At 46.0% G+C, this 13819-nt stretch overlaps 1 protein-coding gene across 4 annotated transcripts in view; it reads right to left on the reverse strand.

Moving 5' to 3' along the window:
• LOC106580556 (dedicator of cytokinesis protein 8) overlaps positions 1 to 13819 on the reverse strand; it is a 120705-nt gene that overhangs the window by 91038 nt on the left and 15848 nt on the right. For 3 of the 4 annotated variants that reach the window (XM_045703289.1, XM_045703288.1, XM_045703287.1), the window contains exon 2: positions 8029 to 8143. In XM_045703289.1, coding sequence (XP_045559245.1) covers positions 8029 to 8143 — 115 coding nt within the window. Of the gene's footprint in view, positions 1 to 4105; positions 4236 to 8028; positions 8144 to 13819 lie in introns of those variants that run through there. The other variant, XM_045703290.1, reaches the window with a different exon arrangement.

Genomic DNA, 13819 nt, shown 5'->3' on the forward strand with positions numbered 1-13819 from the left:
TGGAGACAAATGTGACCCCAATAACTACCGTGGGTTATGCGTCAACAGAAACCTTGGGGAAATCCTCTGCATTTTCATTAACAGCAGATTTGTACATTTTCTCAGTGAAAACAATGTACTGAACAAATGTCAAATTGGCTTTTTACCTAATTACCGTGCGACAGACCACGTATTCACCCTGCACACCCTAATTGACAAACAAACAAACAAAACAAAGGCAAACTCTTCTCATGCTTTGTTGATTTCAAAAAATCTTTGGACATAATTTAGCATGAGGGTCTGCTCTACAAATTGATGGAAAGTGGTGTTGGGGGAAAAACATACAACATTATATAATAATAATGTTCACAAACAACAAGTGTGCACTTAAAATTGGCAAAAAACACACATTTCTTTCACCAGTCTCAACATCAACAGTGAAGAGGCGACTCCGGGATGCTGGCCTTCTAGGCAGAGTTGCAAAGAAATAGCCATATCTCAGACTGGCCAATAAAAAGAAAAGATTAAGATGGGCAAAAGAACACAGACACTGGACAGAAACTGTACCTAGAAGGCCAGCATCCTGGAGTCGCCTCTTCACTGTTGATGTTGAGACTGGTGTTTCGTGGGTACTATTTAATGACGCTGCCAGTTGACATTGAGACTGGTGTTTTGGGGATACTATTTAATGACGCTGCCAGTTGACACTGAGACTGGTGTTTTGCGGGTACTATTTAAAAACGCTGCCAGTTGACGTTGAGACTGGTGTTTTGCGGGTACTATTTAATGACGCTGCCAGTTGAGGACTTTTGAGGCGTCTGTTTCTCAAACTAGACACTAATGTACTTGTCCTCTTGCTCAGTTGTGCACCGGGGTCTCCCACTCCTCTTTATATTCTGGTTAGAGCCAGTTTGCGCTGTTCTGTGAAGGGAGTAGTACACAGCGTTGTATGAGATCTTCAGTTTCTTGGCAATTTCTCGCATGGAATAGCCTTCATTTCTCAGAACAAGAATAGACTGATGAGTTTCAGAAGAAAGTTCTTTGTTTCTTGCCATTTTGAGCCTGTAATAGAACCCTGAAATGCTGATACTCCAGATATTCAACAAGTCTAAAGAAGGCCAGTTGTATTGCTTCTTTAATCAGCAAAACAGTTTTCAGCTGTGCTAACATAATTGCAAAAGGGTTTTCTAATGATCAATTAGCCTTTTAATATGATAAACTAGCTACAATAGTTATTTACAACATTAGCAATGTCTACACTGCATTTCTGATCAATTTTATGTTATTTTAATGAGAGAGAGAACGAGCGCGAGAGGCAGAGAGGGAGAGAGCGAGAGAGAGAGCGAGAGAGGCAGAGAGAGGCAGAGAGAGAGAGGCAGAGAGAGAGAGAGGCAGAGAGAGAGAGGCAGAGAGAGAGAGGCAGAGAGAGAGAGACAGAGAGAGAGAGACAGAGAGAGAGGCAGAGAGATAGAGGCAGAGAGAGAGGCAGAGAGACAGAGAGAGAGAGGCAGAGAGACAGAGGCAGAGAGAGAGAGACAGAGAGAGAGAGGCAGAGAGAGAGAGACAGACAGAGACGCAGAGAGAGAGAGGCAGAGAGAGAGAGGCAGAGAGAGAGAGACAGAGAGAGAGAGGCAGAGAGAGAGAGACAGAGAGAGAGAGGCAGAGAGAGAGAGACAGAGAGAGAGAGACAGAGAGAGAGAGACAGAGAGGCAGAGAGAGAGAGGCAGAGAGAGAGAGACAGAGAGAGGCAGAGAGAGAGAGGCAGAGAGAGGCAGAGAGAGAGAGGCAGAGAGAGAGAGGCAGAGAGAGAGAGGCAGAGAGAGAGGCAGAGAGAGAGAGGCAGAGAGAGAGAGAGAGGCAGAGAGAAAGAGGCAGAGAGAGAGAGACAGAGAGAGAGAGACAGAGAGAGAGAGACAGAGAGAGAGACAGAGACAGAGAGAGGCAGAGAGAGAGAGAGAGAGGCAGAGAGAGAGAGGCAGAGAGAGAGAGGCAGAGAGACAGAGAGAGAGAGACAGAGAGAGAGAGGCAGAGAGAGAGAGGCAGAGAGAGAGAGGCAGAGAGAGAGGCAGAGAGAGAGAGGCAGAGAGAGAGAGGCAGAGAGAGAGAGGCAGAGAGAGAGAGGCAGAGAGAGAGAGAGCAGAGAGGCATTTTAGAGAGCTGGGAGGAGGAGGAGGAGGAGGAGGAGGAGGAGGACAGGTTTGATCACGACTCTGCTCTCAACAACCTCAGACCTGTCAAGGAACGAGAGGACTGAGCTCATATACCTTCCATAGAAACTTTACATTTAAACTGTACATGTGTATTGGGTATGTGTGTGTATATTTGTGTGCTTGCATGTTAGTCTATACTTTGATTTAGATAGAAGTTTTTAATGGTTTATTTCTTATCACGTTAGTCTATAAATCCTCATCATAACCCTCTGAAACCCCTGGGTAACTATCCCCCTATTCTAACTCCTAAGGGGTGGCTGAGTCCCCCTCATGACAGCTCATATGATTGACATAAAGACCCGTCAAACGCAGATCAGAAGAGAGAAGTGTCACGTGTGTAACATAATTCCAGACAAAAACCCACAACAGTTATTGTTAAGTTAGTGTTGTGCTGTGTAGCTAACTCTGTAACTATTGTGGTGTTCAATGGAATTACTCTTCACATGGAAGCTGTAAGACACACACAAAACAATAACTGAACGGTAGTCAAAGGCAACTTGCCAAATTCTGTTCTAATTACATCACTATGGCAGTAACTGTGGGGTTACATATACAGTAGTGTAGTTACTATACGGTAATGTGTGACGTGTGGCTCAGAAATCTGCCAACTCAAGCAACGATCTGAATGGAGGATAATCTGGAGAGCACTTCAGAAGAGCTTAGATCCCACTATAGAAGAGATGAATATCTATAAATCACCACTCTAAACTGGAGAGAAGAGCATGTTCCCTTTAAATCACATCATATTGTTACAGCAATATCCAGTCAATGCAATAACATTCAGCCTTATCCCAATCAAGTCTGTGATAAGAGTCAAAGAAATAAACAGGATTTTTTTATCACCACAGAAGGCCATCCAATGACTATCGTAGATGAGGCTGCATTATAGAAATACGTATTCCAGATCTGTATCTTTATTCATTTCTATGGGTTGTATGCGGGGGCTATATGGTGGCATGGTATGAAAGCGGAGTAGTGCAGGTGTTTCTCAGGGAGGGCTGTAGAGTGAAACCTGTGCAGATGACAGGATATCTGATCATAAAAACGGCTGCTTTAGTGTGCAACATACCGCAGCAGACTAAAATGAAAATGCCCAGAAAAAGTGAACAGTTGTGCTACCAGCTGTTTTGTAAACGCTGTCTTTACCAGATGGTTCAAGACTTCATAGTTTGTATTGTGTTTAGTGTGAGGAGTGAATCTGGACAAGCATCCTAATTCTCCCTCACTTCTTTTAGTGAACCCCAGATATTTTAATGCTTGGGAATCATGGCTGCATATCTCCTTCCATAATATATATTCTCTTTCCCTTCCTTAGCATGGGAGCCAAATGAAACAAATAAATTCAAATGTATGCATGCCTCTGTCCCAACTCCCAGGTATGCTGCACTATGGAGCAGTGCTCTCAGCCAGGCCAGCAACAGGCTGTTGTCCTACCAGCAGTCAGACTATTAGACTACCACACCGTTTCTCCTGAAGCAGTAAGCAATTTTAATGCTGGAATACATGTTTTAATCACTTTGTGCATTTTGTTATTATATTTTACAATACTTGTAAAAAGGTATCGATTTTTATACAAAATGTACAAATACGTGTTGAGTTTTGTCTGGACTCTTGGTGGTGTTTTGTATTTTGGCAAAAAGATATCTGAGGATACATCTTGCCTATCCCTAACAGCAAGACAGTTATACTACCCAACTCTGCAATGTGTCATTTCAGCCTAATGAACAACCCGTAGCCTAGTTCCCCAAGCTGAACCCCTGTACAGTCTGTACCAAATACGCAGTCTAACACCACATTACCTGCCTCCAACCTCACAACACTGGATGCTTCACACATTTGAAACAGAAAAGTGTAGGTCTCTAGATGACTGTTAGTAGAAATATAACACAGGTACACTGAATTGGAAGTAGACTTACCCCGCTAAATACTCAACATGTAAGAGGGAAGTTCACAAAATGGCGCATTCCGGAAACAAGAATCTACAGCCTGTACAGACTACTGGCAGTTACTGGTTTCTGACAACTCTCTTCCTCTAGAAGAGTTAACCACAAGCTCTTGTAAGACTCAAAGACACTCTTACACAACTCCAAAGTGACTCCTAGCCCCCACCCCAAGACACTTTGGTAGATGTAAAAGGATTGGATAGGTATAAGCAATATGGTGGAACCTAGTCCTAGCCTTTCAGAGGGCAACGTGGAGCCATCATCCTTAATACCCATCTAATGGTTTTAGGTCCCTACATGAAGTAGGTAAGGGAAGTGACCAGGGGTTGATTAGGTACGGAGCAGCAGTAAGTTCAAGTTCGGTAAAACACATGTCTACAGGAAGTGACATCAACAAGGCCTCCTCCAATCAGCTTTTATGTTTCTTGCGATAGAACCACACAAACGAGCAAGTGTACACTGACAAAAGTGGGCATAGACAGACAAGCATAACACAAACACACACGCGATCCATCATTTTGGAAATGACTTACTAATAACAACACTCATCATTATAAGTCCTACAAATAGAGAGATGAATCATACAAATAATCATCCCACACATCTGCCTGCAGCTCCACTGATCTCCTCCACTGATGGTGCACCATGGGAAAATATCATTCGATTATGGTATTAAATAAACTCTCTCCCGCATCGCAAATCCACAGATATAACAGATTTGCCAGTATAAGCTGGAAGGTAAGCAGGCCGTCCCATCCCTCTACAGTAGACTGGGCCCTGACCCATTTCCCAAGCAGGCTAAAGATTAACCATAATAACTAGGGGATGGGCCAACTTTCCCTCCTCTGGCCTAGTCAGCTGACTAGCAGCAGAGAGAGAAATATCTAAGGGCTCAAGCCTAGAGTCAGTGAGTCAGACAGTCAGAGAGACAAAGACTTGACACCTAAAGCCTGACAAATATAGAGAGGTATTAGTGCACTTAAAACAAGACAGAGAGACAGACAGATCAAATCAAAGTTTATTTGTCACGTGCGCTGAATACAACAGGTGTAGACCTTACAGTAAAATGCTTACTTACAGGCTCTAACCAATAGTGCAAAAAAGGTATTAGGTGAACAATAGGTAAGTAAAGAAATAAAAACAACAGTAAAAAGACAGTGAAAAATAACAGTAGCGAGGCTATAAAAGTAGCAAGGCTACATACAGACACCGGTTAGTCAGGCTGATTGAGGTAGTATGTACATGTAGATATGGTTAAAGTCACTATGCATATAAGATGAACAGAGAGTAGCAGTAGCGTAAAAGAGGGGTTGGCGGGTGGCGGGACACAATGCGGATAGCCCGGTTGGCCAATGTGCGGGAGCACTGGTTGGTCGGGCCAATTGGGGTAGTATGTACATGAATGTATAGTTAAAGCGACTATGCATATATGATAAACAGAGAGTAGCAGCAGCGTAAAAGAGGGGTTGGGGGGGGCACACAATGCAAATAGTCCGGGTAGCCATTTGATGACCTGTTCAGGAGTCTTATGGCTTGGGGGTAAAAACTGTTGAGAAGCCTTTTTGTCCTAGACTTGGCACTCTGGTACCGCTTGCCATGTGGTAGTACAGAGAACAGTCTATGACTGAGGTGGCTGGGGTCTTTGACAATTTTTAGGGCCTTCCTCTGACACCGCCTGGTGTAGAGGTCCTGGAGGTCCCGTGATGCAATCAGGCAGGATGCTCTCGATGTTGCAGCTGTAGAACCTTTTGAGGATCTCAGGACCCATGCCAAATCATTTTAGTTTCCTGAGGGGGAATAGGCTTTGTCGTGCCCTCTTCACGACGGTCTTGGTGTGTTTGGACCATTCTAGTTTGTTGGTGATGTGGACACCAAGGAACTTGAAGCTCTCAACCTGCTCCACTACAGCCCCGTCGACAAGAATGGGGGCGTGCTCGGTCCTCCTTTTCCTGTAGTCCACAATCATCTCCTTAGTCTTGGTTACGTTGAGGGTTAGATTGTTATCTGGCACCACCCGGCCAGGTCTCTGACCTCCTCCCTACAGGCTGTCTCATCATTGTCGGTGATCAGGCCTACCACTGTTGTCTCGTCTGCAAACTTAATGATGGTGTTGGAGTCGTGCCTGGCCATGCAGTCGTGGGTGAACAGGGAATACAGGAGGGGACTGAGCACGCACCCTTGGGGGGCTCCAGTGTTGAGGATCAGTGTGGCAGATGTGTTGCTACCTACCCTCACCACCTGGGGGCGGCCCATCAGGAAGTCCAGGATCCAGTTGCAGAGGGAGGTCTTTAGTCCCAGGATCCTTAGCTTAGTGATGAGCTTTGAGGGTAATATGGTGTTGAACGCTGAGCTGTAGTCAATGAATAGCATTCTCACATAGGTGTTCCTTTTGTCCAGGTGGGAAAGGGCAGTGTGGAGTGCAATAGAGATTGCATCATCTGTGGATCTGTTTGGGCGGTATGCAAATTGGAGTAGGTCTAGGGTTTCTGGGATAATGGTGTTCATGTGAGCCATTACCAGCCTTTCAAAGCACTTCATGGCTACGGACGTGATTGCTGCGGGTCTGTAGTCATTTAGGCAGGTTGCCTTTGTGTTCTTGGCACAGGGACTATGGTGGTCTACTTGAAACATGTTGGTATTACAGACTCAATCAGGGACATGTTGAAAATGTCAGTGAAGACACTTGCCAGTTGGTCAGCGCATGCTCGGATTACACGTCCTGGTATTACGTCTGGCCCCGCAGCCTTGTGAATGTTGACCTGTTTAAAGGTCTTACACACATCGGCTGCCGAGAGCGTGATCACACAGTCATCCGGAACAGCTGATGCTCTCATGCATGCCTCAGTGTTGCTTGCCTCGAAGCGAGTATAGAAGTGATTTAGTTCGTCTGGTAGGCTCGTGTCACTGGGCAGCTCGCGGCTGTTCTTCCCTTTGTAGTCTGTAATAGTTTGCAAGCCCTGCCACATAAGATGAGCGTCGGAGCCGGTGTAGTATGATTCAATCTTAGCCCTGTATTGACGCTTTGCCTGTTTGATGGTTCGTCGCAGGGCGTAGCAGGATTTCTTATAAGCTTCCGGGTTAGAGTCCCGGACCTTGAAAGCGGCAGCTCTACCCTTTAGCTCAGTGTGAATGTTGCCTGTAATCCATGGCTTCTGGTTGGGGTATGTACGTACAGTCACTGTGGGGACGATGTCCTCAATGCACTTACAGATAAAGCCAGTGACTGATGTGGTGTACTCCTCAATGTCATCGGAAGAATCCCGGAACATATTCCAGTCTGTGCTAGAAAAACAGTCCTGTAGCTTAGCATCGGCTTCCTCTGAACACTTTTTTATAGACCGAGTCACTGGTGCTTCCTGCTTTAATTTTTGCTTGTAAGCAGGAATCAGGAAGGAAGACAGACAGACAGACAGACAGACAGACAGACAGACAGACAGACAGACAGACAGACAGACAGACAGACAGACAGACAGACAGACAGACAGACAGACAGACAGACAGACAGACAGACAGACAGACAGACAGACAAGACAGACAGACAGACAGACGAGACAGACAGACAGACAGACAGACAGACAGACAGACAGACAGACAGACAGACAGACAGACAGACAGACAGACAGACAGACAGACAGACAGACAGACAGACAGACAGACAGACAGACAGACAGACAGACAGACAGACAGACAGACAGACAATAAGTGAGGAGTCACTGAATGTCCATGGGAGAAAATCCCTCTTTAGGAACACATTATTAGGCCTACAGCACAACATGCTGCGGGAGAGTCTCAGTCAGAATCCTTCTCCTAAAGGGGAGCTAAATAGTACACCACAGTGCTATTTCCCTCTACCCATGAAAGGGTCTAGTTAGTTGTACAGTAGTACTGTAACTCACCACGGTGGAGCAAGTCGAGACTGATGCATTGGAGCTGTGACGACTATGTTGCTTGGAGGCCTGGGGGGACCCATAGTTCCCACCGAAGTGTCTCCTGATCTCAGCAGACGAGTGTCTGAAACAGAGGAGAGGAGAAACTCTTCGAGGTGTACAACAAAACAGATATTATAAAAAAGGTAGCTAAGAGAAAGAGTGGACATAGAGAGGTATAAGAGAGCCGGCAGAGACAATTCAGGCGAGTGTGACACAAACACACACACATACACACAAACGTTGATCTCATGATCTTTTTGGTAGCCTAGTGGTTAGAGCGTTGGACCAGTAACCGAAAGGTTGCTGGATCGAATCCCCGAGCTGACAAGGTAAAAATCTGTCGTTCTGCCCCTGAGCAAGGCAGTTAACCCACTGTTCCCCGGGCGCCAAATACGTGGATGTCGATTATGGCAGCCCCCTGCACCTCTCTGATTCAGAGGGGTTGGGTTAAATGTGAAAGACACATTTCAGTTGAATGCATTCAGTTGTACAAATGACTAGGTATCCCCCTTTCCTTTCCCTTTTGGAGGGGCAGAATGACACAGTCATTATGGTAAGGGTTAATGTTGGTCACTGAGTAAAAACATCCTGCATCAAAGTCATTTACTGGATATCAGTGTCATTCACACTACTAAGCAACGTGTGTGGAAGAAGGAGGGGAGAGGTTCTAGATCAGGATTCCCCAGCTTGCGACCCGCTGGGACTGAATTTGGCCCGCAGGTTATATATATATATATATATATAAACTGGGTGGTTCGAGCCCTGAATGCTGATTGGCTGACAGTCATGGCATATCAGACTGTATACCACGGTTATGACAAAACATTTCTTTTTACTGCTCTAATTACGTTGGTAACCAGTTTATAAAAGCAATAAGGCACCTCTGGGGTTTGTTATTTATGGCCAATATACCACGGGTTGTGTCCAGGCACTCCGCGATGCGTTGTGCCTAAGAACAGCCATTAGCCGTTGTCTATTGGCCATATACCACACCTCCTCGGACCTTATTGCTTATATATATATAAACACCAGGAAATCAGCTCCAAGTGATTCGAATTTAAAAAATGTGTTTCCCACGCATAATAGAGAGACATGTGATCATATACAGTGGGGCAAAAAAGTATTTAGTCAGCCACCAATTGTGCAAGTTCTCCCACTTAAAAAGATGAGAGAGGCCTGTGATTTTCATCATAGGTACACTTCAACTATGACAGACAAAATGAGAAAAAAAATCCAGGAAATCACATTGTAGGATTTTTTCTGAATTTATTTGCAAATTATGGTGGAAAATAAGTATTTGGTCAATAACAAAAGTTTCTCAATACTTTGTTATATACCCTTTGTTGGCAATGACACAGGTCAAACGTTTTCTGTAAGTCTTCACAAGGTTTTCACACACTGTTGCTGGTATTTTGGCCCATTCCTCCATGCAGATCTCCTCTAGAGCAGTGATGTTTTGGGGCTGTCGCTGGGCAACACGGACTTTCAACTCCCTCCAAAATGTTCTATGGGGTTGAGATCTGGAGACTGGCTAGGCCACTCCAGGACCTTGAAATGCTTCTTCGTTGCCCGGGCGGTGTGTTTGGGATCATTGTCATGCTGAAAGACTCAGCCACGTTTCATCTTCAATGCCCTTGCTGATGGAAGGAGGTTTTCACTCAAAATCTCACGATACATGGCCCCATTCATTCTTTCCTTTACACGGATCAGTCGTCCTGGTCCCTTTGCAGAAAAACAGCCCCAAAGCATGATGTTTCCACCCCCATGCTTCACAGTAGGTATGGTGTTCTTTGGATGAAACTCAGCATTCTTTGTCCTCCAAACACAACGAGTTGAGTTTTGACCAAAAAGTTATATTTTGGTTTCATCTGACCATATGACATTCTCAAAATCCTCTTCTGGATCATCCAAATGTTCTCTAGCAAACTTCAGATGGGCCTGGACATGTACTGGCTTAAGCAGGGGGACACGTCTGGCACTGCAGGATTTGAGTCCCTGGCGGCGTAGTGTGTTACTGATGGTAGGCTTTGTTACTTTGGTCCCAGCTCTCTGCAGGTCATTCACTAGGTCCCCCCGTGTGGTTCTGGGATTTTTGCTCACCGTTCTTGTGATCATTTTGACCCCACGGGGTGAGATCTTGCGTGGAGCCCCAGATCGAGGGAGATTATCAGTGGTCTTGTATGTCTTCCATTTCCTAATAATTGCTCCCACAGTTGATTTCTTCAAACCAAGCTGCTTACCTATTGCAGGTTCAGTCTTCCCAGCCTGGTGCAGGTCTACAATTTTGTTTCTGGTGTCCTTTGACAGCTCTTTGGTCTTGGCCATAGTGGAGTTTGGAGTGTGACTGTTTGAGGTTGTGGACAGGTGTCTTTTATACTGATAACAAGTTCAAACAGGTGCCATTAATACAGGTAACGAGTGGAGGACAGAGGAGCCTCTTAAAGAAGTTACAGGTCTGTGAGAGCCAGAAATTTTGCTTGTTTGTAGGTGACCAAATACTTATTTTCCACCATAATTTGCAAATAAATTCATAAAAAATCCTACAATGTGATTTTCTGGATATTTTTTTCTAATTTTGTCTGTCATAGTTGACGTGTACCTATGATGAAAATTACAGGCCTCTCTCATCTTTTTAAGTGGGAGAACTTGCACAATTGGTGGCTGACTAAATACGTTTTTTGCCCCACTGTACATATGTAAACAAGGTTTGAATTGATTATGTTTTTGTCAAATATTATATCTGTTTTGGATTCTTGCGGTCAATTTATTTGTAATTATGTTCCAGCCCTCCCGACCATCCGCTCAAGAAAAAAAATTGTCCTGTGCCTGAATCTAGTTGATGAACCCTGTTCTAGAGTCATTCACATGTCATTCACACTACTAAGTAGGAGGCAGGAGAGAGAGGACGAAGGAGAGAGGAGGGAGAGAGGACGAAGGAGAGAGGATGGAGGGAGAGAGGAAGGAGAAGGATGAGAGAGGATGAAGGAGAGAGGACGGAAGAGAGAGAGGGCGAAGGAGAGAGAGGGCGAAGGAGAGAGGAGGGAGAGAGGACGAGGGGGGAAAGGAGGAAGGGAGAGAGATAGGACGAAGGAGAGAGGAGGGAGGGAGAGAGAGAGGACGAAGGAGAGAGGATGGAAGAGAGGACGAAGGAGAGAGGGGAGAAAGAGGACGAAGGAGAGAGGATGAGGGAGAGACAGAGGATGGAAGGAGAGAGAGAGGGCGAAGGAAAGAGGATGGAGGGAGAGAACAAGGGCGAAGGAGAGAGGATGAGGGAGAGAGCGAGGACGAAGGAGAGAGGATGGAGGGAGAGAGAGGACAAAGGAGAGAGGATGGAGGGAGAGAGCGAGAACGAAGGAGAGAGGATGGAGGGAGAGAGCGAGAACGAAGGAGAGAGGATGGAGGGAGAGAGCGAGGGCAAAGGAGAGAGGATGAGGGAGAGAGCGAGGGCGAAGGAGAGAGGATGGAGGGAGAGAGCGAGGGCGAAGGAGAGAGGATGGAGGGAGAGAGCGAGGGCGAAGGAGAGAGGAGGAGGGAGAGAGAGAGGACGAAGGAGAGAGGAGAGAAAGAGGACAAAGGAGAGAGGAGAGAGGAGAGGACGAAGGAGAGAGGAGAGAGGAGAGGACGAAGGAGAGCGGATGAGGGAGAGAGAGGACAAAGGAGAGAGGATGGAGGGAGAGAGAGAGAGGACGAAAGAGGATGGAAGAGAGGACGAAGGAGAGAGGACGGAAGAGAGGACGAAGGAGAGAGGACGGAAGAGAGGAAGGAGAGAGGACGGAAGAGAGGACGAAGGAGAGAGGACGGAAGAGAGGACGAAGGAGAGAGGATGGAAGAGAGGACGAAGGAGAGAGGATGGAAGAGAGGGCGAAGGAGAGAGGGTTGAAAAGAGGACGAAGGAGAGAGGATTGAAAAGAGGACGAAGGAGAGAGGATTGAGGGAGAGAGAGAGGACGAAGGAGAGAGGACGAAAGAGAGAGGACGAAAGAGGATGGAAAAGAGGACGAAGGAGAAAGGATGGAAAAGAGGACGAAGGAGAGAGGATGGAAAAGAGGACGAAGGAGAGAGGAGAAGAGAGAGAACCGTCAGCTTCAATAAAACCCTTGTCTTTGTGGGTAATAATGTGTCATTTGGTACTCATTGGCTACTAGATCAGCCCTTTGTTTTCCCTTAAAGACTAGAATGGGAGCTGTAGAAAGACTGTTGCCAAACCAACAGCCATGCAAACGGATCAAGCAGAAAATCTTACAGACAGTAGAATGGAGCGCATAAAGAGATCGAGGTGTGTGTGTTTGTGTGTGTGCGTGTGCGTGCAAGGAGAGAGAGAAGGTGGGGGGGGGTGTCTCTTGGTGTCTGAAAATAAGAAAACCACCGTCAGAGAGCCCGACCGACAGAGAAAGAGAGACAGAAATAGAGCAAGCATCCTCGTTTGAATCACATCTCATCTTTCTATGAAATGCTCAACTACTCTGGTTATAGACGCATTAATCCAGCATGTCATTGGTCCTCTACCAACGGGTACACAATACCCTTTCTTCTTTCCTACTCTGCTATAAAGAAAATGCATGAAAAGTCCCTCAGTGTGTGTGTGTGTGTGTGTGTGTGTGTGTGTGTGTGTGTGTGTGTGTGTGTGTGGCGCAACAGGGCTGTATTGTGTGGAGTTGGGAGTCTTTGAGGGGCACTGCCAAATGGGTCAGTGTCCCTGCTTCTCCTCCAGTCCCCACGCTGTTCATGCCAAATGGGTCAGTGTCCCTGCTTCTCCTCCAGTCCCCACACTGTTCATGCCAAATGGGTCAGTGTCCCTGCTTCTCCTCCAGTCCCCACGCTGTTCATGCCAAATGGGTCAGTGTCCCTGCTTCTCCTCCAGTCCCCATGCTGTTCATGTGCTGCTGCTCTCTGTGTTCATTAAGTCACGGTGGCCATTGTTTAGGATGGATCTGCCACTAAACATCGCCTCCACCCCTTCCCAAACCAACACAATTTCGTGGGCATCTTAACTCCAGGACTGCCATGTGATGCTAGCCAACAGAAACTGCCAGTCTAAAAGCAGTCTGTAGTTTAATTTCAGTCTAGCACCATTTATACAGGTTTCCACCAACACCATTTTTGTCAACTTAACTTGTGAATGGAGTGTGAATTTGGTACCAGTGTGTGGTGTGTGTGGCTCTGGCTCTCTTAACTGGTTGAACTTTGCTCTATGTTCATTGGCATACTGCTCTCCTCTCGACTGCCTGCATCCCCCCAGGTCCTGACCTTCAGAGCAATGTGGCTGCAGCTTCTCCTAACACGCTCAGTGACCACATGAGACTAGGCAGTGTGTGAGTGGGCTCCTGGTAAAAGGATAGTTCACCCATATTACAGGAGGCATGGCATAAAACACAGATAACACCACTGCTCCAGTGGAGAGTTTGGCAGGAGAGTTACATAATACAAGGGCCATCACTCAAGAATACCTCTGGTATGCTCCACACCTTTATGTATGGCTAAGGAATGCGAGTCTAGACTGGATGTTCCGTGGGTTGGCAATATATAACACCAACTGTAAACATACAACTTTGAGTTGGGATGTTGGGATGTTAGGGCTGGAATCAAAAAAAGCTCCTATACAATGCCATGATTGCATTCTTGTACAGTATATTCCTGTACAGTATCCAAATCAACTCATCATGCGTACATATCTCCAACTGTAGTTTCGAACAATTGCTGCTGAGATATAAACCTAACATTTAGTAGTAGGGGTGGAAAACCAAAACACATGCTTGAGT

This window comes from Salmo salar, chromosome ssa20 (genome assembly GCF_905237065.1).
Source record: "Salmo salar chromosome ssa20, Ssal_v3.1, whole genome shotgun sequence".
In the NCBI taxonomy this organism is placed as follows: domain Eukaryota; kingdom Metazoa; phylum Chordata; class Actinopteri; order Salmoniformes; family Salmonidae; genus Salmo; species Salmo salar.